Consider the following 27,875-nt stretch of genomic DNA (forward strand, 5'->3'; position numbering starts at 1 on the left):
AGGCAGGGACAGTCCAGGGGAGTGGGCAGTGCTCCTGGTCTGACAGCTAAACAGTGAGGAGGACTGACTGAGTGCAACACCAAGCTACTGGGAGAGAGAGAGAGAGAGAGAGAGAGGTGGAGAGACTGTGGAACAACAGTACCGCCAAGGAGACCACAGAAACACTCTTCTCACCCCCCTTCACCCAAATCCCCAACTCTGCAGAGAGAGAGGAGAGAAAGAAGCAGCAGAGGCAAACAAAAGCATTCTTGGCTTTCAGTTTAAAAGAAGAAGAAAGAGAAACCTTAACAATACTTTGGAGCGAGATCATTTACTTGAGATACAAATTCAAGGAGAAAGGCGTGACAGGACGGCGTCAGTCAGCGGTTTATCATCCCTGAACCGTCTCCAGACACCAAGTCAGAGATCGGAGTGCTGCATGAAGGATAAATACATCTGGGAGAAGAAACGAGCAGAAACAGGATGAGGGTGACTCTGAGGCTCACGTGGCTGCTGCTTTCACTCAGTGAGTAGGATTTAATTCAAAGATCCATCTGTGATATTCAGACCAGAGGATGACTGTATGATTCTGTGTGCCTCTCTGCTGTTTGTGAAATATGATAGGATGTCTGTACTTTGAGGGGGAGTGAAAGTGTCAGCATCACTTCACTGATGCTGTAAAGAGTCTGTGCACGGAGAACTGTGAATAATCTCACATGGAAGTTTAAAAAAGGCGAAATAATTCATGTAATAATACTCTAAGAGTAAAAGTACTGCGTTAAACTTAAGTTACTGTAGTTTAACTTAAGTTAAAGTACTAATGTAGCAATGTAGAAAAGTATTTAAATACTTAAAGTGCAGAATTCTTTACTTGCTGGTCCATGTGACACATATATTAAATATTATATTACATTAAATGCTGACAATGTACCACTGTGTACAGAGCAGGTGGAGGAGAATTTGCATTTATAGTGTTTTATACACCTTTCATATGTCTTGATGTAAAATATTCATCTGAAAAGTAACTATTGTTAAATAAATGTAGATGTATGAAGAAGTGCATGATCGAATACTCAAAGTAGCTCAAAGTAGCTTTTATTATAATGTCGGGCGGCAGGTGCATCAAAGTGTTGTAGCCGGTGGACGTGGAGTTGATTGGAGCTACTTTTGTTGGGTGGTTTAATCCAGCAGCCACTGCTTCCCATTCTTTTGGGGGGTTGTGAGCCCCCTCCCCACCCTCACTCTCTCCTGATGAGAGTTTCAAGTGGTCAGACTGTTTGATTTGAGTCCTGCAGAGGAGAACATACACAGTATTTTACTTTTTGAATCATCTGGTAACCCCAAAGCTGTGAAGCACTGTTTTATATATATCAGTTTGCATTGTGTTTGAGATCATAACATGTTTTGTATGTAGAAACTGAGTCAGACAAGTGTGTAGTAACTATAGAACTCAAATACACGCAGAAGTGAAGTACAAGTACCTCAATTTCCCCAATAATGTAAATCCTAAAAAGCTTAAATTAAACTTAAAGTTGTTTTTAATTATCTCTGCACATCTGATCTCATTGCCTGTATAAAATATCTATAAATTTCCTTTCCTCTGCATTGTAGGCTACACTTTGAACGTATGAACGTACAGTGTATGTGTCCTCACGTCACATAGATCCATATGATGATTTATATAGACATGAAACATGTGTCATATAAAATATATGAGTTAGCAGATCTCATGGGGAATGAAGTCGTGTAATGCAGAAAAGTCAGAGCTTTTTATTCAGTTTGTGGACAAACGGGGACCAAGAAACTAAAAGAGCTTAAGCTTAAGCTTTGGATGCTGCCTGAGGACAAAGTCGCACTGCGACCTCTTTGTCCTCCTCTTGTTTCTCAGCAGCTTCATGTGAGCACAGACTGAGGAGTAAATCCTCTGAACTGAACAGCGTCTGTACTTTTTTTCTCTCTTGTGACCTGTTTGAGAAACAAAGAGTTCCTACTGTCGCTGTGTGGACCGTCTGAAACCTGTATGAAACATCTGCCCCCTCCACCCTCCAAACATCCCAGTTAAGGACTCCCAAATTTTCTCCTCTTTCTCTCTCACACACACACACACACACACACACACACACGCACACACACACACACACACACACACACAGAGTGAGTCCTCCAGTGTAGCTGAGGACAGAAGAAGGCTGCATAATGAAGTGCACCCCTGACCTCCCTCCCTGGCAGAGAGGCGAGGAAAGTGTTTTTCTTTAATTATGCACCTGCCGCTCTCTCACCACTACAGTAGATGGATTCAGACGGGAGGCTTTTATTTTGGAGCGTGTGAAAAAAAAAAAAAAAAAAGTGCGACACAGCCCTAAAAAAAAAATCCAAAGGCTGGCTGTCAGCATTTCTTTCCCCCCCCCCAAAAATAAGAGCCTGACACTTTTCTGCGCGTGTGAACGTGCATCTGTGTCTGTTTGTTTAACGCCTGTTATCACGAGGACGGTGGAAAACATGTGCAGTGTTTGTTATAGTTTTCAGTAAAGTGAGGGGCCTTTCTGGACTGTTGAGTTCTCTGAACTGATCATACTTGATGACTTCAGTTTGCAGTTGTTTCTGCATCATAAGTTGCTGTATGAGAAACCTTTCTGTGCATTAGTCCTTTCACTGTGCCCGTATAGAAGCAAGGAATAGTTCCTCAGTCTCCAAAAGAGCAACTTTTGCACCTTTACTTTAGTAGTTTTGCTTTTTTGAGTTATATTAGTAGATAAATACCACTATTGTGTAGTTTGACCTGAGTCTCAAGCCGAGATATCTAAGACGATACAGGTACTCACATATCACAAGTCTTAGAGGTCCACTTGCTAGATTGCCATAGTGTCACAGGTCCAAGACCAGCTGATAAAGTGGGTGATATTTAAGCTTTGTGCTAATGGAAGTATTCCACGTAAGTGTTCATCAGTCAGTTTGCTAACTGCTGGGGACAGAATCATTCACAATGGGCATGTTTGGTGCTGTAGTGGCCATTATTTCAAAATAAAAGGGAGCTCCGCCAAAACCATTAGTCCAGTCTTGATATGCAAATCTACAATCAAACCACTAAACAGAAGTGAAAAATAATTTGAACATCCACCACGTGAGCTGGATCTGCTCCATAATGTCATGTTTTCATCCTTGGCTCATGCTACATCATTCCACCAGCAGCTTTTCTCTATTCCTGACGAACAGGCGAACAAACGGTACTGAAAACATGAACTCCTTTGCAGCGGTAATTAAGTAAACCGGTTTTGTGTCACTCACGGTTAAAAATCTGTTTGCACTGAATAGTTTTGAACATGTCGTTTCACTTTTCCAAGGTAATAGCATCAAAAGATGACAGGTGAGGCGATAGTGATGAGTGACAAGATGTTTAGATCAAGGATGTGAAATGTTCAGCTGGAGTGAATGATCACAAGCTTGAAGGTGATTTTAGACTTTCAATAAATGATTTGGATGTTAGACTGCAGAAGGAAGACAGGATCATCAGTTATCAGTCCTCTCCAGGACTTCCTTGACCCCCCATGGAGACCATCTGTCTTATGTGTTAGTTGGTTCACGGCTTGTCCGTTTCCTACCAGATAACAGGCAGTCGGGGTTCTTGGACTGTCCAGACACCAGCAGCAGCCCGGAGAGACGCTGCCTGTTTGGCACACTGATCTGGTGTCTGCGCTGGCTGCCGTACACTGGAGAGAACGGAGAACAATAGATGGGAAAAATCTTTATCAACATCCCAGTTCCCAAGGAGGGTGTGGCGGCAGGAGACGGCCTTGAGCCACCCTCTCACAGTCAGGGAGGTTTGGATGGGAGTCAGGCGAAATAAAGGAGTTGTTTTGAACTACAGACCAACAGATATTGTTCCAGCTTCAGGACTACAGGACTGCAGTGAAGATTCTTTATATTTGAGGAATTTAATTACAAACATCAAAGCATACCATCCTTAACATGTTAGCATATACAGCTCAGTATTGATTATAAAAACCTCCAGGAGGCTTTCTCCTCTCTCTAGACTTACACAATGGATATTTGGTATTTGACTTGTGATTAATGCAAACAATGATAAATGATAATCATGTGATACATGATTCAAATAAGGTAGCACTGATCTGGTGCAGATTGTGTCTGATACAACTACAGCTGCAGAATATGACTCAGCAACTATCAAACAGGGCACAAATCAAGATAAAAAAAACAGATGTAATGTACAGTTTTAGGTCACTTGAACTCAGAGTAAAATTTTTAAGTTAAAATATGTTGCTTTGAGATTGAAGAACTTAAAGATCAGGTTACATTTTTAAATTCAAAATTCAAAATTTGTTCAGATATGTTGAGGTAAAGAACATTTAGTGACCGCTGAACTGTAAGTTATTTCAAATCAAAAAATGTTATGTAATTGTATCGCTTAACGTAACATAACTTAATACAATTACGTGGAACCTGTTGACAAAATAAAGTTGTTGCATTCAAAGACCCTCCACTATCGATTCATTATTTTATGTAAGAAAAGATCGATCGATAACTTTTCATGACGTGTCTGCTTATTTTTGGCACAAAAGAAAAAAATCTCACAGTTTTTAATCAGCAGACGGAGTTTACTCAGTCATCAGTGCTTAATGTTTTTCTGCTATTATTAAATATATTTCTGCTACACCAGAAAAATAGACCAGTATTTCTTTATAACATGAAAGGTTTATTGTCAAAACGTTATGTTTTCTACGTTATAGTGAGATATTCCAGGAATAACAAGAACAAAAAACGTTTCTTGTTCTAATGTTTTAACACGATAACTTATATTGATATGACATGTTTTCTTTAGAATAAGCTGCCGTCATCTGCATATAATTCCTGGTGTCCTTGAAGGATAGTTTTTAAGTCAGTCCCTGATCGCAAACCCAACAACGAATGTTCTGTTTATTTTTTATGAAACTATCTGAAGTCTCTGCACATAGATCTTCATGGTGTACTGATTTGTTTTGGAGAATGATTGCTAAAAATATGATTTGTAGGATAACAGATATCTCTGTTTTGATTTATTCTCTTAGATCATTGAGATTATCAGTCAACGCGTGTTGTTTTATTCATGTTAAGAAGCGTTTATCTGTTTTTGCAAATGAACTCTTCATTTGTTGGCATGGCCCACCATGATTTAACACCGTGGAAATGAAATAATTGTGCAATTCAAATTCCTGCCCTCTGTTAGGACCCCTGAAGGTCTGATCACTCTTCTTAGGGAGTGGATGTGCTGACCAGGTGCAGCCGATCTTAAAGTCCAGGCATGGCTGGCATGTGAACGCAGTTTTCCTCCAGGGAGGAACCTCGGCTCTCTGTAAAGCTGAGCGTTTCATCACTGTCCGATGTCTCAGATAAAGAGCCACTTGACTTCACCTCCACTGTAACCTCGCACTCCCTCCCTCTACCCGGCATGCCACGCCGCACACCCAGGTGTCCATTAATCAGGGCTGGTGGCTGGTACCGTCATGGACTTTCACTCACCCCCTCCTCCTTTTTTCCTCGTCCAGAGTCCTCCTCATTCCTCTCCTCCCTTCATCTTTTCCTCCTCTCTCTCTCAGCACTCTTTTCATCTGCCTCATCACTCTGTGTGAACTCCCTTCACGTCTCGGGTTTTAGGAAAAACAGGCTGCTGTTCCATTATCTGTGAGCGTAGTGTGTGTGTGTGTGTGTGTGTGTGTGTGTGTGTGTGTGACACGAAACATGCCAGCGCACTCTTTCCTAACTCTCTTGAAGGATTGGTTCACTGCCTTGCAGAAAACGTATACTTTCATCATCATCAGTCAGTATATTTAATGTCAACCACACCTCAATCGTCCTATCACCACTCAGCTACATTATTTTACACAGAAAGAATAATTTTACATGTGATACATTTTAATTTCAGAAAAATATTATCACTAAAGTTGTTTTTGATGCTGGTTAAAGAGTGTCTTCTTCAGTCATATTCACTTACAGGGACGTCTTCCTCTATGTCATTTGGTCACAAGACAAGACAAACAACGTGACGCATCACCTCGAGGTTTTTCCTCATGTCACTCCGCCAAACTTAACATACTACACTTGTATTTTCAAGCAAGGTGTGTCATAAAATATAGTTCCTGTTCTAAATGAGGGAACAGAATACTAATATTCTCTCAGTAAACCAGAGAAAAATGAGCTTATCTAAATAACTTTCACATTACATTAACATTGGTTGTGAATGTTATGACATAACTAATTAGCTTTGTAGCTTGGCATAATATATTCTTTAGCTTGGTGGAATATTTTAGGGAATTAGGATCTATAATATTTGCTAGTTTAACACGTTGATGATTAGTAAACCGAGGTTCATTTCTGCTCATTGTAACATTTGTTTTTCTTTTTGTTCAGCCCATTTTACCTCATGCGTGCGGCATCATTTTGATCAACACAAACTCCATGAGATATGAGCCATATTTTGTTTTCATGTTTGTCAGTCAAACAGGTAGAAAGGTGCCAGAAAAACCAAAATAACAAAATTAGACTGGCACCGTAGAGGGTGTTGGGTAGTAAAACTACAGCCCAGCAACAGGAGAGTGTGTAAAATTCATTGTACCAGTTTACGATGATCCCACACAGAAACAGGTGGTTTGAAAATCTTTCTCGCTGTTTCTTTTGAATACAAACTTTCAGTAATGAGCTGTAGACCGTCAGATAACTTCCATAACTTAAATTCCTGCTTCACTGTTGCTCAATTTATCTCTACTTACCAGAGGTGTGTGTGTGTGTGTGTAATGGGGAGGGGGTGGAGCGCTAACATTGAACTTTTACCATTAGCGCACCCCACAGCTCGTATAAACACACATACCAGTCTGGTTTCCAAGGCCAGGGAGTGTGTTGTTTGTGAATAATGTGTGCGAGGGTGCGAGTCAGTGTGTGGTCAGTCATTTCCATGTGACCGTAAGATTTAGGGCGCCTCGAACCCCTCTTTATTTTCTCTCCTCCCTTTCACTTGTCTCTCTTTTATTCCCGCCGAGTGTTTTTTTTTTTACATTCACAGCTCCTCACCTCCCTTCACTGGAACACACAATGCAAAGCAAAGACCCCTCCCTTCCCTTTCCTCACCCCCACCCACACCCACACCAAAACCCCCACAGTCTCAGAGAGCTGAATTACCTCTCTCAATGGGACATGGGGGGGGGGGTTATGCAGCTGAAGCCTTAAAGGCCGTGGCTGCAGCGGGGGTCTGCAAGCGAGGGGAGTAGACCACGCTTGCATGGGCGCACGTGGGGCCGGAGCGGCCTTTGTGTGGGCTGTCACCAAGCTAACGGGGCAGCTTTGTGCCGCCGGTGCTTTGGAGTGACAGCGACATTTATTCATTTACTATCCTCCGTTTTGGCGAGCAAAGTGCATGTTCACGCTCAGATGCACATCTGTCCAGGGTTACAGTCCAAGCGCCTGGCAAACTAGTGACTGGAGAGCTGGCATGTACACACACACATACACACACACACATATTGTGCCATGAAACTAACTAAACCAAGTACGATAATCCCTCATTAAATACTGCCATGTGCAATTTCTGACACAGTCTAAGCAAATATCGATTGGGCTCTCTGGAAACCTGGAAGTCTCAAGTTTGAACCTTTGTCATGAAATTAGTGCCAGATTTTTCCACCCGGTTGGGTCACTTTTTATTGAACTGGGCAGGTACAACTTGTTTTGGTCTGGCCGTGATCACTTCAGCTTCTTTTTGTACCATTTGGGCCACCATATAATGTTTAAGAGCCTGGTTTAGTTCAAACTTGTGAACACTGGAACAGTTTTGTGTTGTTTGTTGTCCTGCTTGTAATTGTGCTCGGAGCTGCTCCTGATGATCACGGTCTCCACAAAATATACATCATTTCACGAGTGTTACAGGACGGACAGAAAAATACAAAATGTGTTGTTTTATGGGGAGTCTGTGTGCTGCATGTACGGCTGCAGGGACTGGCAGGAAGTCAGACACAGAAAACTTATAGAGACATCCAGTCAAAATATGTTATTAGCTGTTTGCTCAGAAGTAGTAATCTTTACATTTGTGTACAAATTAAATGTTGACATCCATCAGTAAGCTTTTAGAGGTGTAGGTGACAGATTTTTAAAATCTGGAGAGAGCCAGGCTTTTTGATTGTTTATCCTAAAATAGGTTAATAATCTCCTGGTTAATTATTTCATTCACAGGGAGCAACATCTTTCTTATATCTCTATAATGGGGCATCATACAATGATATCTTTGACTATTTATTTCATATTTTAACTCCCGTGCACAGACAACGGATCCACATAGAAAAGATTTTTCCAGTTTGATGTAGAGGAACTTGACTGGCCTGACCTCAACCCCATCCAACACCTTCCACATTAAGTGGAACATCGACTGTGAGCCAGACCTCACCACCCAACAACATCAATAACACTCCTGTGTCTGAATGAGAGTAAATGACACCAACCATATAGTATAGTATTTGTTCAGACGCAGAGCAGTAAAAATGTTCTCTCCATGTTTCTGAGGGTGTGGGGTCTTGTTCATGGGGGCATTTATTTACAACATGGCAGCCAGGAAGGGAAAACAATTCAGCCAGTCTCCACCCTCTGGCTACACTGTCATTCTCCTTTAATGTGTACAGATGGTGGTTCTCACACTGAACAGGATGGGGTTGACGCCTGCTGGACCTCCTGAAGGGAGGGCAGGGAGACACAGAGTACCCTCTGACCTCCTCTGGACCTCCACGTAGTCTCAATGATTGTGAGCGAAGCACCATCACGCTCCACAGGTTCACTATGGGACCAGTTATAAAGGTAGATCAGGTCACTAGGGACAAATCTGAAGACGCATTATAGTTTGTCCTCACTTATCATTATGACATACACATATAGTGTATTATAAATCTGTATTCAGTAATGATCTTATCTGTATCAGCAGATTGTTGATGCAGTATGATTTTGGGTGGACTACGTTGGGTAAGCACAACAATCTGACAATACTATCATACCATAGTTGTTAGCCAACAGTTGCACAACATAACAGAAAAGTTCTTGATATAAAAATATCAGTGCACCTTCAAGCAGCACAGCTTATCCCCATAAAACACACTTACCTTTGGCCACAGATGATAGAACCACGTGCTCCCTCATCTTAAAACAGTTACCTGTTTTGTTTCTTGATTCGTCTTGACCCACCGTTGATCGACATAACACAGCACTGTTTCAACTCAGACAGTCTTGGTGTAGGCGGTAGCTGATTCTCTCTTCTCTGCAAAGGAAGTAACATGTTTTAGGCTTCTAATTACTTTGGAATAAACAGAGGAAGAACTGATGACAATACATGCTGGTGTACCAGTTTCCTTCTAACACAAAGATATGCATGTTACCAGGTACACTCCTCCAGTTGGGATAGGTGAAATTAGGGGTGGGCAATCTGGTTTTATATTGAGATCATGATCTAAGGTGTCCACAATCTGCTTTTCAGGTGAATTGTAGTGGTAGTGGTACTTCATGTTCTCCTACCTCTGTTTACAAGCTTCAAATAATCTCATTAAGTGACCAATAGTGTGATTCAATCTGATCTATAGTCTGCAGGCCATTTCAAAACAAAGAAAAAAATAAGCAATTTAGATAGTGGATCATAACTGCGGAATAGACTGTGATATGATTATTTGACCATATTGTCCACCTCTAGGTCAAATGCCGTGGACAAACTTGTGACACTAATAATAGTGTAAAACAAAATCCAAACGAGAACAATAGAAACAACTGGCAGAATACCAACATCAGTCCGTTTAGGCATATTACCAAATTAGAAGTCAGACACGAGCCCAAATCAACAGAACTGTTTCCTGTCACTGAGGTGAGCCAAGAAGTAGAAAGAAGAGCCAGGGAAAAGACAGCATGGTCAGTTCTCACACCCTCTGATGTCTGACCCTCACACAGTTCACCACAGAATGGTCCCACCCTGACACCAGCAGCATGACAACAGGACAATATTACAGCGTCTAAAGGACGGTTAGCTGAGCAGACTGACATGCCTCCTCGTGCAATGTCAGACAGGTCATTAAAAGCATTATTCTGGACTGCATACCTGGGTATAATATGCACTGTTAAAAATAAAGTATGAATTCGTTGGCTTCTTAATTCTCTGAAATCTACTTTTCTGTTTAGTTTGATTAGAAAGAATTGTTTAGGTATGATCTTTGCAGCTAGAGCTTATTACCGGGCAGTCTGAGTTCTTCTAATGTCTTGGATCTTGAACTGATAACATGCTGCTGCTGCTATTTGACAAAAAGCCACATACTGTATTTACAGAGCTAAGACTTCAGCAGTAGTGATTGATTTTCTCGGCCACTAAAGAAATAAAATAGTTGCATGTCGTTCTCATCTCATTCTCCACTCGATTCACTTTTTTATTTCTCTTCCGTCACTTTCTAAATTAAGTCCTCAGACGTTTGAAAAAAAAGTTGGTTAGCGTGTTGTGTAAGAAAACAGCTGCTTTTTATACGCAGCAACAATAGCATTCATTTGACGTTCATACATGTTTTTGTACACTTGGTGAACATCAATTCACTCTCCTTTCTAAATGCTGCACTATGTAGTCTAGCTACTCACTAACTTTGTCTGCTGTTAGTTGCTGACAGGTAGCGTGCAGCGTGTTTATCAGAGCTGTTCTGCAGCCTGTTGCTGTTAGAAACCTGACAGGCCTGCAGCGCCTAGGGGTTAAAAAGATGTTAAGAGAAGACATGAGTGGAAGTGTAGGGTTGGTGCTTTATCACTATGAGTGACACCTTTCACGTCACACATCATGTCATTTTAAAATATTGAATAGTGAAGCTGTAATTAAGCCAGTTCTAATCAGAGTGACGTTATTTTCAAAGGCGTAACAACTAGTTAAGTAACCCGCCATAGAAGTAAACCAAGTTGGACAGAGTGTGTATGTTGTGTTGAATTGAGAGGGAGGCAGTGCAAGTGGATTTGATAGATTATAAGTGGTGTGTGTGTGTGTGTGTGTGTGTGTGTGTGTGTGTGTGTGTGTGTGTGTGTGTGGTGAGGAATGCGTGGGTGAAGTAAAAACAGCCTTGGTACTGATAGCAGCAGGATCAGTGGGGGCTGTCGCACGCTAAGAAACAGATGCATCAGTGACAGCACCGGGTCAGTCGGGGTCACACTGAACAAGATGCCACACCTGGGGGAGGGAGAGCAGATATTGAAGAAGAAGATGACAGATTGATTTTGAAGACAAAAACAAAACAAACAAAAAAAAGCAAATTATTGGCGGTCAGCTACAACTTACATGTTGTGTCAATCGGCAGCCATCATCTATGGAAAAACATACTCGCAGCTGTCAGCTAAATTCCCCTAACATGATGTAATGTTGGAAAATATCCAATTCCATAGAAGAGGGAAAAATCCACCCATATCAACAGAGTTTAAAAACAGCTTTGGTTGATGTTTGTTGCATTTTTGGCTGCAGTAATATCAGAAAAAACACCCAGAATTCAATGCAGCTACCCCAACTCCAATCTGTGTTTCTGTTCAAACAAGTTGAACACAACAGGTTCAGGGTCTGACAAGTTATTCTGGCAAACTGAGAAAGGACCTCGTAGAGAAGATGTTATATGGTGTCAGAAAGCGTCCGAGCAGCCAGCAGCAACATGTTCTATAGAGAGAACACTCAGCTCAATCAAAGGACTGGACTGAGCAGAGAACTTTGTCAGTCTTACTCTCTTAGTAAGTGTTTATGGCAGCAGGCTGAAGGCTGATAAGTGATGTGTCTGTGCTGAACATAGACAGGACAGGCTTGGCTCTACCAGCCTCCACTTGACCAGAACAGACTCTTATCTGCTAACTCCTCACAGCATCCTAATGCTGCATTTACATGCTGTGGGAATTATGGTTTGAGCACTCACGAGAACGTCGCAACTTTTTTTTTACTTTAGTCAGTTTGAGGGAAACCTTAGAGTAACAAAGCCTTGCATGCTGAAAATTTGAGTTACTCTTTCTGAATTAAGAATTGGTTGGTATTCTACTTAATGTCAACAATTCACCATGAAAAGATCAAAACCATATACAGTGTGCTTGCTTATTTCTCTGCGCCATGGAGCCATGGATCAATAAAACACACCAATCAGTTTTGTTGTTTATTCTGAAGTATTTTGTAGCTCAACTTGAGCTGATTTTTGCCTTTTTAAAGAGGTAATGGGCTTAATGGGAGATGGAAACACTCTTTTCTAATTAGTTCTGATGTAGCGAACATTTAAGTCACACAACAACTGCTTCTCCTCGTGGCTCCATGGCTTTACAATCCAACCATGATCGCCTCACACAGATCTGATGTAACCTTCCTTATATTAATACATGAAGCAAACTGTGTGGAGAAACAGCATCATATTCGCACCATGACAGAGATGTGCCTGGTGGGGTTTTGGCGTAAGTGGGTGGTACAGTGGGTCGAGTTGATCTTCGTTATGACTGTCTACCTAGAAGTTAGAAAAACATATTTAAAAATCTGAAATAGGTTTAGAAAATGACTGGTCATAAGGTAAAATGATTATGATTTGTAATAATTAAGCTTCAATTGTGTTAAAATCTCATTATGAAGAAATATTACATAATGCACATGTCATGTAGAATGACTATGTGTAAGTCAATATGTCACCATACATGTAGCTGTGTCTAGATGTGGGTGGAGGTCAGAAAGCGGTGGTGGTAAGACCATTGTTTTCTGGCAGTGGATTCAGACAAGGATTGTTCACGGGGCACTCCAAACAGGCCATGGTCACGGGCGTGGCGCTTCCAAGTTTATTGTGTGCTGCATCCTGTCCTGATCACTATAAATAGAGGAGCAGAAGAAGATGGAGCACTGTGGGTGAAGCTTACAGCTGTCCGACCCACAGGAAATCCAGGAACAGCGGTGGCACAGCTTAACATTATACAAAAAGGTGGTGCTTGTAGTGACAAATCCACACAGAATTTCCACGCAACTCTGCAGTTCACCTCAGCCCTATGAAGCAGTTTAGCATCTTTCAGCTCATTGTTTTGGTTTTAGGATGCACACCTCTACTGTTCATTGGGTCATTCTCTCTCCTCTCATCAGCCTTGTTTCTCGCTGCGTGCAGCTGTTTTTAGCAAAGAAGCTGTTAAACCAACTGTATACTAGCCAGGTGGCCAAGAAAAATAATGTTTAGGTAGATTCTTGCTATAGATTGGTTTGTTTTTATATTTAATAATGATGTTTCTTTTTCTTTCTTAGGCTTCATATTTCACAGCGTCTGTTCAGATGACGTTGACAATGTTAACACTGCGTCGAACAATACGGCTACTGCCATCACATCTGTGCCAGTGACTGTGTCGACCAACAATACTGCCATTGTGCATGTAGTTTCTGGTACAGTTCCAACTGTCGGTGCCACAACCAAAAACGAAATTACGCAGATACCAGTAACTACAAAGTCAGCTACTGCAGTCACCACGCAAGGAAACACAGCTCCATCCACGGCTGCAGTCACACCGAACGTCATCCAGACAACAGCAACAATAACTCATAAACCAGTCACTGGCATCCCAACAGCACCAACCACTCAGACCTCTGGTTCTGCCACTACTGTAGTGAAAACGACCACTCCTCTCCTAGCTGCAACAACCGACAACAACAACAACAACAACAGTGTAGTGCGACCCACCAACACATTACAGAATCTTACAGCCTCTGTACCCAGTAACACCAGTGGGACTGAAGCGACCGTCAGGACATCAGCAGATAATGCCAGTGTGGGGAAAACCACAATCCCAAGCTCGACAGATGCCCCAACAGTGCAACAGTCCACGGCCCACACCATCACCACCACTTTAGACACGAACCAGGTCAGCCAAAGAGGTAAGTACCCCTGTAAATCAAATCCACTGATACCAACATGAACACAACACACCTTAATGGGAACTGAAAAGCGCTGTGTGTAAGATTTGATGCCTTTATTTTCAGAATAAGGCAGACATGTAATATAATATTCATACCTATGTTTTTATGCATGTATAATCACCTGAAATTATTGTTACTTGCTCCTTTTATATGTACAGAGGGAGCAGGTCCTCTTCCATGGAGGCTGCCATGTTGAAACACTGTGTTTCTATAGTAGCCCAGAACAGACAAAATAAATAATGACTCTATACAGGGCCTTTTTAAGTGTTGTTTCTTCTTTACACTAGGAAGGTAAGGGTGATGTGAGGAGATTCAGCAATTCAGCGATTATGCCACTAAATTCTACAAACTGGACCTTTAATGACTAAAGGTTCATTTCGAACAATGTAAAAAGGAACTTTTTCCATGAAACCTTCAAGAAATTTGTTTAAACAGGACATATTGCAAAATGAATAGGGAAATATAGCCATTGACAAGGTTAGAAATAATGATTTGTGAAGGTAATCTGAAGAGATTTCCTCCCAAGATTCAGAGAAATCTCAAGCAAGAAAAAAACCCCAACACTAATGCCCATGACCTTTGACCCCTCAGGCACACTGCATTAAGAACCTTTATAAAGAATCTTACTACAACAGAAATAGTCATCTGAGATGGACTGACGTAAAATGGAAAAGTGTGTTGTGGTCTGACGAGTCCACATTTCAGTCTACACCACCATCTGGGGATGATGTGTTTACTGTCATCATGTTATCTCTGGTTGAAGGTACAGAGAAAACAACTGTGACAGCTGCAAGCCACGGACAGTTGACAACGGTGCCAGCTGGGAACAAAGGGACAACCGGCACCCCCTCCACCCTAACCAAGGAGGTACCTCCCGCAGCACAGACCTCAGGTACCACGGCTTCAATCATGCCCATGCAAACCACCTCCAACTCCAAATCCACTTCCAACACGACCACCACCACGACCACCACCACAGCTCAGCAAAAGCTGTTCATGGTAAGACATAGAGCTATGTTTGCTTAAACCTATCAGACAAATGACTCCTGTTTTTAGAGACTGACACATTTGTTCTCTGACTTTTTCCTGCAGTATTCTCTAAATAACGGACACGAGGTAAGAGTTTGCTTTATTTTCACTTTTGCATCTGTAAATCTGTTGCAGGCATCATACTGTTTCTATTCACAATGCATGCGATAATAAACACAGTTCATGCTCTGATTGTCATCGAGCCTCGGCTATTGTCCTGTCCATGGGAGGCAGGTCCACACCCTTTCCACCCCTTTCTTCACTGACATTTATTCCCAAAGGTTCCTTCAGTTTAAAGTGGCACTGCACTCGCAAACATGTTTTTTCTCAACACGCCATCTACTGTTTTAAATCACACTTAACTTTGCAAGGCCAGAGTCTTCTTTTGGGGATAATCTATTTATTCTATTTACCTCTACTTAGTATTTTGGTAATATTTCTCCTTTGCCTTGATGATGATCTATCAACCATTAAACATCAGCATTTTAACTTTCTCAGTGGGAGAATGTTGATATTGCCTCACAGAGCTGCTACCATAGCTATAGACTCTTTGTTCATTTAAGAGTTCTAATCTAGGTCTTCTTCCTCTGTGCCAGAGAGCTTCATTGTTAAAAACCCATCAGTGAGTGTTCCATCATTACCATGAACACACACGGTTTATTTTTTACTCAAGCCAAATCCCGTAATATCCCAATATTTATTCAGGATATTACTGAATAAGTATTTTAGCAAACATGAGCTTAGCATTCATTTGGAGTTGTGTTCCCAGCCACTTGATACATTTAAATCCATAATTCGCTCTCATTTTAGCTCTGTTTTTGGTCTCCACCAACTCTTGAGGGAAATATCTGGTTCTTTAACTGCTAAATGCTCCGCTATGTTCACCAGCTAGCACGTCCGCTGGGCAGGTGTTGTACAGTGGATTTATCAGAGCTGTTTTACTGATTAGATTAATTAAAGAGTCACAAATGGTGACACTACCCACTACCCTAAACTCTTATTTTGAAGTAATTTTAAAGTTATTACCCAAACGGTTCCTGTAAATGTCTTTTCCAGAGAAAATATTTGAATTAAATCTACTATATTTGGAGTTTTGTGTGTGTGCAGATTTTGCATGCAATGGTATTTTCAAGTGATGATATGGTTAGTGTCAACTAGTGTATGGTTGAGTAAAATGTGACAATAACCGACAATGACAGTGACAGTGTACATAACCTTTAACATCTTTTAACATGCAATGTTTAAATCTTTAAACTAGTCAATGATATAAAAGCACAGCTCTTTATAATGATTGTAATAGTGAGCGGAGTAGTGAACATTGGAGATGAATACTTCCCACCAGCAAAGGCGGCTCCGGGTGGATCTCTGAGCTGTCCAGACTCTGTGTTTCCATCAACGGGAAAGGAAGCAGTGAAATGTGCTATTAAAAAAAAAAAAAGGATTCCAGTCCCTGGGTGGAAAAAGTGTCTTAGCGGGAACCTTTCCTGCCTTTCACTAGTTTCCTATGTTCTCACACCTCTTTCATATAACGTCAGACTCCCGACGCAGCACTGCGGCTGCGTAATGCACCAGAAATAATCCACACATCACATCACAGCACAGGAAGACATGACCTCAACCATCCTGTCCAAACTCTGTCACTCTGTCTGACGATAAAATATGTCACGCAGCATCGATTGATTTATTATGTGCATAGATGTTTACGGATGTGTCATTTTTACCTTCAGTCAGAGGAGGAGAAAGAGTTGGTGCAGGTGTGCAAGCGGCTGATGATGAATTTGCAAGATGGAAACTGCTCCCTGTCATGGCGGCACCAAAATGGCAAAATACACTTTGACTCTGTGGAGATAAATGGCAAAGGTAAAGTACATTACTCACTTTAGAAAAGTTCAATGTGTGGTATTAAATTTAAGTTAGTCAAGTTTTCTAGAAATGATCTGCAAACTAATGAATTGGAATGTATCTTACAGTGAAAACCAACGTGGCATCCCAGTATTATGATGAAATCACCAAGGTAAGGGTTCATTTAAGGATGGTATTAGCAGTACAAGTTACCCCACGCACTACGATGTGAAAAGTAATTCTCATGTTGTTTTCCACTTAAAGAAACCAACAGATAACAAAACTCTGATAGCCATCCTGGCCTCCTGTGGAGCTCTGCTCATCATGATAGTTATCCTCGCTCTTTGTGCCTCCCACCACCGCAAGCCGTACAATGAGAACCAGGTAGGTGGATGACTTTCCTGCTCAGACACAACAAGAGGCTTTTTCCCTTTGGCCTGTGGGAACAGAAAAGTGTGACCATGGTCCATCTAGTGGCTACCAAGGGTTTACACTGCAGCCCTGCTCTCCCCTGAAGCAGATGTCCGAACACCTCAACAGAAAGGTGTCCAATCTTTACAAAGAAAACTACGGAAGCTCCAAGTGAATCCATTCATTCATTTCATTTTGTTTTTCTCATGATAAGTTATTGAATTTGTTTTCTCAAGATCTCAACTTATTTATGTCATTATGTCGAAATAACAAATGTTATCCTGAGATAAGATAAATTTCATGAGATCTCAAAATAACAAAATGCTTTGATAATAACATAGTTAATTAGTTAATCAAAAGGATAGTATATGAAATTATTGCAGGAAATCATTCAGTGTAGCAATGTCAAAGGAGCAGGAAAATGCTGCAATCACAATAATTCCATATATTTGACTATTCTTTTGTTTTCTTGAGATCTCAGATTAATCATAGCGTTATCTCGGGAAAACGTTTTGTTATATTGAGATCTCAAGGAAATGATCCCGTTATATTTGGGATAACCACATTTGTTATTTCAACATAAATAACTCGAGATCTCGAGAAAACAAATAAAATTAACTGAAAACAGAGGAACTAAAATAGATGAATGTATGACTGCTCAGGGCCTCCATATAAAATATATTTACACATATTTAAAAACAGATGATCAAAGCAGCAGTAGTTGCCGCAGCATCAGTGGCATCTGCAGGCATTGAGAGATTAATTAAGAAAATCTTGCAAATTAATGCAGAAATTACATAATGAAAATGCCAACGAGTCTAACAACTCTGATGACTGTTTTATAAAATAAAAAATAAAAACAAATGCACATAGCGCGTGCACACACACACGGATTGTGAGAACTGAATGTTCAGTTCCAAACTAATAAAAATTTCTAATTACAATTCAGATTCAGTTTTTCAATGCAATGATTCAAAGTGAACAATACAAATTTAAATTATGTGATTCAAATTCGTTTTTTTAATGCAATTATTCAAGTTAAGCAATTTAAATTCAAATATATATATTTATAATATATATATTTCCAGGACCTTGTCCTACACAAGTAAATAAAACTCAACATCACAAACGGCCCCCATCAGATCTAACAGCCGTGCTCTCCTTAACTGATGTGACCTTGGTATACAGTTCAGAATAATGGCTCTCTCTACTCTCTACTCTCTTTCAACAGGAAGTACTTCACATAAAAGAAAAAAGCTTCATGTTAATTTTCACCTTTAAAAAATGTTTTAATCTTTCAATATTCGCAGAAAGCCAAAAAAAAGAAAAAAAAAAGGGAAAACACATCAAATATAAATAATTATTAGATTTTTAGATCTTGTCCTTTTAATTTCCACAGCAACACCTGACGGAGGAGCTGCACACGGTGGAGAACGGTTACCACGACAACCCCACGCTGGAGGTGATGGAAGTGCAGCCAGAGATGCAGGAGAAGAAGATGACGCTGAACGGAGAGTTCAACGACAGCTGGATCGTGCCCATGGACAATGTGCTGAAAGAGGACATGCTGGACGAGGAGGACACTCACCTGTAGAGACGACCAGGGACAGAATAGAAGAAGAAGACGACAGTGACGGGACAAAAGAAATCCACACTTGCTGCCCCATGCCAGCCTTATCCACTCACCTTACACTCCCGACTCGGGGATTCTTGTCCCTGCGGCCTGTAGAGACTTTCTCACAAAGAAATATAGAACCCACAAGCTCCCATTCGATTTATTCCTACTGTGTTTTCTAAAAAATATATATATAAAAATATATATAAATATATTTCTGTCCACTAAACCAATCACTGATGTGCCTGTATAGTATATATTGTTATATTTGATAAGTGTGACTTCCTACAGAGCACAATTCAAAATACGTCATTCAAAAAAACTCAGTAAGTGCCCCAACCCCCGAGAGGATTGTGCCTTTCCTTCGACTGTATTCATAGAAAAAGCTGATTTGTAAATAGACTATTCTTATGTTCTTTTCTGCAAACGAGGAAGAGCAAGGAGATGTTGCAAACTCAACACTTTGCTCTGGAGGCCCAAGAGAAAGAAGATAAGACAGAGAGGTAACAGCAATGTCAGCCGCGTCGGCAGTTCTAGAGTTACTAACTTAGATAGATGACCTCAGGATACTTCAGAGCGTCCTGGTGAATTTCCACTACTGCATGTCAGCTATAAGGGAGCTCTCTGTAACTGGTGCGACTGAGCACTAACCTTATTCATAGAGAATGTCCACAGAGGTATTGCTTAAAGCAGATCATCTTTAGAAATAAGACAGTTAAAGTGTTTTAATCCACACTGACATATATTGACCTGAGGGATTGACTCGTGGCTTTCCATACTTGGAGGATGTCTCTCGGAGGCTTACCTTCTTTCTTTTTTTTTAAATGCCTTATTTTGAAACTCTATGAATATTTTTCATCTTCTGTTTTATTTTTGTAGTTTTGCCCAACATTTCTATTAGTTAAAAAAAACATTATACCTAAAAGTATTTCCTGATTTGGAGCTAAAACTGGACAGTGGGTCAAGTTCACGCTCTGCGCAAACAAAGACTGCAAAAGGTGGCAGTGTCTCGTAGCTTGGAAAAGAGACTATGTAAGAAGAATTAATATTCCTCTTACAGGCTGAATTCATAAGCAATACAACATACCCTTGATTACTACAGGGGTTAGATGCATTAGGCTTATATGGTCTGGTATGACCAGTTGCCTAGGGCGGATAATTAACATGATTAAAATGGAACAAAAGAAACAACATAACTGAAATGAAGAGAAGCATGATGGTTCATTATTCTGCACACATGCAAATCACAGCCTGGTCATATGAGTTTGGTTATGAAATAAGTTTAGCTAATGTGTCTGTTTGTCTGACTGCTCAGGTTTCATACCACATTGGACTGTACAACATAATAAATCCTGATAGGAGTGATGATAAAACTACTAAAATGACACAGGTTGTAATAAGGTGGAGACTGTATATGAATTCTTTTCTGAAGAGAAAGAAACATTTGTCACTCTTGGATGTTCAATAATCATTTTTATGGGTCAAGCTGGAAAACAGGTTGAGACTATCATACACTTCTGTCACAAACATGCCAGCTTCTCAATAACTCAAACATTGGCAATAAAAGATAATAGATGCTGGTTTTGTTTTTTTAAAGCGGATATTGGTCAATACTGATGTTATTAACTTGCAAATACTGTAAATATTTGGTTTTCTGTTCTCACTTGCTGATGCTGGAGGGGTGAAGATGTTAAAACTTTCCCAGCAGAACCTGAGCACATGTTTGTTTTCTCATTCTGGATTCTGTTCAGATTAATAATTTACTTCCCTTTAAACCATTTAAGAAGTTAATATATATTTACTTTTATATAAGAATCCATCACTTTGGGCACTCCAATCCAACTTTTTATTTTTATTTTAAAAATTGTATGTGTGTTGCGTGTGTCTACAATCTCACTTTTATTATAGCTGTGCCATTTTCACCAAAGTACGTTATCAGTATTTTATGTATTTATGGTTTGTTTGCTGCTGAAGGCGAACAACAGGGGTCTGACACACTGGAAGCTGTAAATTGTCGATCGCCTCGGCGGTCATGTTGTTTTACCTGTTCAGATTTGCAAATAAAAGGGAAGAGTTTTTCCACTTTGTTCTGTGAAGCTGTTGCTGTATTATTTGCACGTGGCCACTAGAGGGCAGAAACAACACAGGAGAGCAGGAGTTATGAAAACCTGAACAAAATACAATCTTTATTCATTATATACATTACATACAATGCAATACTACAAGGCTTTCTACACATTCACTGTATCCACAGAGTAGTGCTCACTGATCGGAGAGTACCAGCCTTAAAACTCCCTCTAACCACCCAGGGGTCGAGAGAAGGGCGAGATGGAAAGAACAAAAAAAAAAAAAGAAAGAGAAAATGAAAAGATAACACTCCATCCAGCAAACATTATTGTGGAGGATGTTTGCCCTAAAATAGCAAAAAGAAAAGTAGTATTTGGCATTGTGTTTTTTTTTTCTTTTACAAAGGTGCTTTTCAATTAGTCTTTTAAAAGAGTTTCCTTCTGGCACAAAACAAAGAAACGCTGTGGCAAGCATGGTGAGCCCTAAATATCGTCAAAATATCGTGAGTAATCCCTCGCATAGCATTGTCCTTTTCTGAGCTACACATTCTTTTTTTTGTTCTGATGTCTTCTTTTTTAAATCACTGATCTGTTTCCATCCAGTCAGTATCAGGGCAAAAATATACATGAACGGACACCGATGCACATCCCGTCCTCCAACAAAACAAACATGAATTCTCTACCATGGTAAACTGGTAGAAGTTTCACTTTCCTCAACTCAATTTAGGGAATGAAATGTTATCTGCCTGAGTGCCAGGCCGCCTCTATCGCTGCCTGACGATGCTAAACTGTGTGAGATAACCTGAGTGTGAAGGTGGAGCGTTGCTGAAACTGGCAGACAATGGAAACACACCAGCGAGGTTATTTACAGTGATGATCGGCAGCAGAGCAAGCCAACAATCATGGTAAACAACATCCTGAGGAGATTTGACATTTTTTACAATAGTGCACTTAACGGAAAATTCTCTGTTTGAGCATAACTAAGCACATTATGAGTTTAATACCACAACACAAAGCGACGCCTCCCGGCTGAAATCATTCAGAATTCCACGTTAAGCGCTTTCAAAAGTAAAGCAAACATTTCCACTCAGACGTGTTTCACTTGCTGTAAATAAACAGCTCATGTCTGATTTAAAGGACCATACTGCAGTTTGTTTTTAGCTCATTTCAAATCATGTATCTTTAAAAGGAAGACTTGCCCAAATTTCCAAAAGTCAGACTTGAAGATCTGACGCCACGCTCATGCCTGCGAGCTAAATTCAAAGCGATCACCAACTTAGCATCTTTCCAGCTTTCAGGGGGTGACGATGCAGATTTATTAACCTCGGACAAGACCCGGCTGTTTCTCCCCACATTCACAGTCTTGATGCTAAGCTAACTGGTAGCTTCATGTTTAGTGTATCAGACATACATCACAGTGAGTAATGTCTTGTTTTGTTTGTATTATTATTGTTCATTACTCTAAGTTACACTTCTCATCCAGCAGCTAATGTTGGCAAACACATTTGAATTTATGAAGAACATCACTGACCCTTTAACTATATATTATATAAGAACTACTGTACATACTTGTTACTGTTATCACAGTATTTCCAGAATATTCTAACAAAACTGCTTCCCGATGTTGATAAAATGTCTTTGCTTAATTTGTGACATGAAAGAGTTATTATTTTTACACAGGAGTGTTATTTTATATTTTTCTTTTGTTATATTTATTAGTAGTTGTTTTTTTCCAGCTCCCTGGATGAAGAAATAGAATCACATCTTGTATAAGAGTTTAAAAATCTCGCAGTGATGAAATATTTCTTTCTTCGGAAGATTCTGGAAATACTCAAACAGTAACAAGTGTTGAAGGAGCTTTTGGGTTTACTGTTCGCTAATATAATGATGAAATCAGACAAAATGAGGCCAATATTTAGGACGATGTAGTTGAGGCTCACTTTTACTTTACATGATTTGTAATGATACGGTCTTTCCGATGAAAAACACCAGTATGGTCCTTCAATTTCAAAATAAGTGTATTACATGTAAATCATGGTCTGTAAAATGCTACTAAAGAGTGACTCATAGGTAAACTAACTCATGTCTGATCTCAAGCCTCAGTAAACGCTGAATTTCACTCGGATTACGGATGTTACCCCCCGCGATTAAGTTACACAATGAACAAACCATCTCTGAACCCCTTTCACGCTGACCTAATGAAGTCCTCGATGTTCTTCAAGCTCGTAGATAGAAATAGTACTGATCCTGTACATTAAACACTTATGTACAAATAGTGGTTAACAGTCATAGCAGGTTTGCCAGGGATGTCAAGTCACGCAGTGTCCTGATGTTTCTAAACGTAGGACCGGGAGAGACAATCACTTGTTGCTTTCACCTGACCAATGAACGCTGGGTAACAATCCCTAAGTGTTTGACTGAGAGTCACGCAAGACGATAAACAAGAAAACTGACAAACGGAGTGACCAGTAAGCACCGATGTACACAGACTCCTTAATGATTTGGTGACAGCAGAGGTAAACTTTTCAACTTTAACTCAAAGCACTGCCGCTTTGTGAGCTCACGTCCTTCTGAAGTGTCCTTGAACAAGTCGTTACAACAGATATGACTTTTTTTTTCTTTTTCTGAAACTGTGAAAGACATTCCTGTTAGTGTTGGTGGTGGACTGACAGTTGAGCTACAAATCAGCAGTTTCACACTCTTCCTATGTGAGTAATTCAAGTATTACGTTATCAGAAACAATAAATAACTTTCTGAACAGAGCTCCTCTGGTGTTCAGTCTTTGTAGGATGTGTAAAAAAAAAAAAAAAAAAAGATGCAACAGGCAGACAGTGTGTGAACCAAAACCAGCTCATGTCTGTGATCAACTTATACCATGGCCACTCAAAGTTGTAGATTCTGATTGGCAGATGTGATCTCACTAACAGTAAAAGAACAGAGTTGAAATGATCAGAGAAGGACGCCACAGCAAGGCTTAGCTAAAGAGCTGCGTGTGTCCAATAACAGATTTGAATAGCTCGGTGAGAAATTTGTTTCATATTTGAGTGAATCGTGACATGTGGGTTAACAATTCTGCGGTACAGGGAGTAGTTTTAATTCAGAAAACAGAAAGGCGGGATCACACTGTGAGCTTGAGCTAAATGCTAACATCAGTATGATCTTTAGCAGGTATAAAGTACAGCTGAGAATCATGGGAATGTCAGTAGTTTTGCAGTGAAGTTTTGGACAGAAACAGAGTTGTGGGGGAATGAATGTTCAAACCGCATTTGATAAACCTTATGGTTTGTACATTCAATACATCCTCTGGGGACCACGAATGTGTAAATATGGTGGACTGTCAGCCTCATGGTGGCACTACATGACACATCAGTAGGTTATAACTCTCGTCTCAATCTGTTCATGAGTTGTTGAGATATTTCAGTGTGCTGAACCAACACTGCCAACATCAACATGAGTAACTTTTACTTATGGAATTGAAATACCAACTAGTGTTCATAATTTGATGATTTAGGGCATTTTGCTGCGGCCATGGTATACGTGCTTCTACATTACATGGTTGGGACAGATGACAGGTAGGCTACGCTGGTTCTACTGACGCTGCTGTTTACGTCACAAATCTGTTCAGGGGACATGGATTTTTTAGGGAAAAAAAAAAAGAATATTTCACTCATTAATTCATCACACTGAAGGAACATCCTGTCATCACTCTGAATTGTCAAACTGGATTACTGGCACCAGCACTTCATTCACACGCACACCAACTGTTTTCTTCCAAATGGAGTCAGAATGAGTATTAAATGTAGAGCCAGAAAGTTACTATATGTGGACCCTGGCCTTTGGAGGAAGAGGGACGATAAAGAACACGATCCAGCACAGAATCTGCTCCAGAAATGTCCTATATGTATATTTACATATTCTGTACAGCGTTTACTTAGAATGAAGTTACAGTCCATTAATTACTTAGGGAAAAAAATATTCATCGTGTGTCTCCTGTAGGAAATCCAAATTGACCACTTTTACAGGGATAACAACCAAAAAGATAAAAAGGTATATTTAGATATATATTAAACTTTATCTCATAGAATCATTCCTCTATTGTTCATACAACACTATTACATTTGACTTTTTTTTTGGTTTGTTTTTTTTTTTTTTTGCCTTTGCGTTGCCGTCACGATCATAAATAGGGGTATGTGTTACAGGAAGGCAAGCTGACCAAATCATCAAGATGAGCGTTTACGTGACACTTTGCAGGAGCAATGCTGAAATTTGACCAAAAGAACGGTGGAGAGCGGCTTGTACCTGCAGAGAGTGGAGCGGTTACCCGTGTTGCGGTCGCACCGGCCTGTCTTCAAATAAATTAAACTGGTGAATGTGAACTTAAACCTTCGTAATAATTGGTCTGAACCGACGCCATTGGTTTTGCTTCGAACATGTGGTCGACTGTGTGGGTACAGAACAGAAATCCACTGACAAAAAGGAAAAAAGATCTATGAAAAACGACTGCAAACAAATGCGAGCAAATCCTCTTTTTTTTGGCCTCATCTTTTCTAGGGTGAAAAAAAAGTGAAGATGAAAAACACAAGCCTTGTTTGGCAGAGTTTAGAGGGGCTTTACGTGCTTCGTCAGCAAGAAAAACCAATGGGATGTCTTGGGAAAAGGAAAACACACACACACACACCTCAGGTCGTGGAGTTTTGCTCAGACACCACAGTGTTGTTTCAAGGGTGTGTTTTAAGACCATCGCCGGACAGCAGAAGGTTCCAGATGAAGTGTAATCCCGCCCGGAGGGTTCAGGAATATAGAAAAATAACTGGATCTGTGTCTCCTCCATCCCATCAGGTGCTTGGATGGGTGGGTTGTTCAGTCAGTCCAGTGGGTGAGGTGATGGGGGAGGGGTGGGTTGTGCCAGTGGGGTGAGAAAGGGGGCTAAAGCGTGATGAGATCTACCAGGTTGCCCTTGGGTGGAGTCATGCTGTCAGGGAAGAAGTTGACGAGCGTGTCGAAGAGCTGCGTCCGCTGGGCGTACGTCTGGTCCACGTCAGAGAAACCTGAGGGGAGGGAGAGGAGTGTGCTGATTCATTTCAAGACTAATGGTGTGTTTTCACCTGTGTACATGTGTAAAGCATGAACTGTGAAGTGTGTCAGGGGCGGCTTTAAACCTCAGACAGATTAGGGTCTTACCCAGGGGGATGAACTCGGAGCTGGACTTGAAGAGAGCCGAGGGCAGAAGCTGGAACTGAAGCACAGAGCAAACGTCTGACGTTAGACGGTGGTGAACAAACAGCCACAGCAGATGAAGCTCCTGCTGCAGCGGCTGCTGTAAGCCTCCTTCAGCATGCAAATGAGGGCCGAACAAACCTTCTGATCACACATCCAACTGGACAGATGGTGCTTAGAAATTACAGCTCCGGCTCTAAAGTAATAGAGCTTCTGCATAATTCACACACCAAGACTTGTTCAATACTTACACAGGTCGTTTATCCACATTTCCTCTGACTCCCTGTCTAGTCAAACTTTTTACACCACCTCAGGAAATATTAGACTCTGTAAGTGCCACCATTATGACAGACATTAAAATACAGAGTAGGCTGACTCCATTCAGCTACAGAGAGTTTACACAGGAGGCAGGTTTATCTCGAAGATTATTCATTATTAATAATTATTGATTGACTGTCTGATTTCACCACGGGGGGGGGACAGATTAGGACAGATCACACGGTTCTTACTGTAAGCCATCGACTATTAGCCGAGTCATGAAACTGCATTTTTTTAAAAAGATTTCTTTTTGGCCTTTTTCAGCTTTATTTGATAGACAGCTTGAAAAGTGACAGGAATGTGGGGAGACATGCGGGAAAGAGCCACAGGTCGGATTCGAACCCTGGGCCACCGCAACCAAGGACTGAGCCTTCGTACATGGGGCGGATGCTCTACCAACTGAGCTAAACACCGCCCATGAAACTGCAGGTTTACTTTTTCACATCACCCAGAAGGTGGATATTTGATTTCTTTGTCTCGGATGGATATGAGTCAGGAACACCATCTGCTGATGTGACTCAGCTGCTGAATTCTGAACAGAACCAGAGCTTATTTGATGGAAACATGGCACTCCTGATCTGCACTTCTCTTCTAATATTTTGCTTTTAAAGCGTTCATTTAGCCTCCACTTGCTATCTCGCTGTCACAGTTTAGCTCATTACTAATCATCAATGTATGCGGACACTAATGTACGCAAACGTGACACTGTAGCAGGCTAAGTTATTTTCTTACTGTTTCATAATTGCTGACATTCAGCACCTCCACGACCTCTCACACTGCAGCCTTACAGGAAATTACAGGAAATGCAATGACATTCCAGCGATCTTTGTTCATTTTCATTTCAAATCCACCTTTGGTACATGAACCAGAGTTTATAACTCATTTCAAATCTATCCCTGGGCGCCTCTTTCTTTCTGGTCCCTTTCTTTCTCTCACACGTGTATTTCATCTTCATCATCAAAATAAAGACATAAATAATATTTACAGTACCTCTTTGGTCTCATCAGGGTCTGTGTGGTCCACGGTGAGTGAAAGGTCGTTCTGCAGGTATTTTAGTGCACTCAGTGGTTCTGACTGGGCTTTCTCCTCAAACCTGGCCGATCAAAACAAACCATGATGGTAAACATTGTGTGTGCACGGATGGGCTGCAGCTACAGCAGAAAAACACTAGATGGCAACAGACGCTCGGCAGAGATCATCAGTCGTCATGGTGACCCGGATGGAAGATTCCATGGCCTTTCTTTGACTTTTCCATTATCGCATCACGTGACATTATCAAGACCTGACTACAGTTGCTACAGCTGTTAGCAAGTGTACCAAAACAAAAACAAACATCTAGTGGCAACAAGTGGTGATGAATATCCTCCGGATATTAACATGAAACACACGCAAGGAACTTTTAATCAACGCGTGCGGATCTTCTTACTCTTGGAACTTGGATGACGGTGCATTAATCACA

At 40.7% G+C, this 27,875-nt stretch overlaps 2 protein-coding genes across 5 annotated transcripts in view; one reads left to right on the forward strand and one right to left on the reverse strand.

Annotated features, from left to right (window-relative positions):
- podxl (podocalyxin-like) lies at nucleotides 1-21,167 on the forward strand. Its single transcript, XM_019257868.2, has 8 exons — nucleotides 1-505; nucleotides 13,253-13,876; nucleotides 14,682-14,917; nucleotides 15,011-15,034; nucleotides 16,675-16,807; nucleotides 16,918-16,961; nucleotides 17,054-17,173; nucleotides 18,600-21,167. The coding sequence occupies exons 1-8, from the start codon at nucleotides 463-465 to the stop codon at nucleotides 18,792-18,794; spliced, it is 1,419 nt and encodes a 472-aa protein (XP_019113413.1). The 5' UTR covers nucleotides 1-462; the 3' UTR covers nucleotides 18,795-21,167.
- The window catches only part of mkln1 (muskelin 1, intracellular mediator containing kelch motifs), a 25,421-nt gene continuing 18,530 nt past the window's right edge, over nucleotides 20,985-27,875 (reverse strand). For all 4 annotated transcript variants that reach the window (XM_010736912.3, XM_019257867.2, XM_027272060.1 and 1 more), the window contains exons 16-18: nucleotides 27,407-27,509; nucleotides 26,063-26,117; nucleotides 20,985-25,929 (exon numbers count right to left, since the gene is read on the reverse strand). In XM_010736912.3, the coding sequence (XP_010735214.1) occupies nucleotides 25,808-25,929; nucleotides 26,063-26,117; nucleotides 27,407-27,509 (280 nt within the window). In that variant the 3' untranslated portion in view covers nucleotides 20,985-25,807. The remainder of the gene's footprint in view (nucleotides 25,930-26,062; nucleotides 26,118-27,406; nucleotides 27,510-27,875) is intronic.

This window comes from Larimichthys crocea, chromosome XX (genome assembly GCF_000972845.2).
Source record: "Larimichthys crocea isolate SSNF chromosome XX, L_crocea_2.0, whole genome shotgun sequence".
NCBI lineage: Eukaryota > Metazoa > Chordata > Actinopteri > Sciaenidae > Larimichthys > Larimichthys crocea.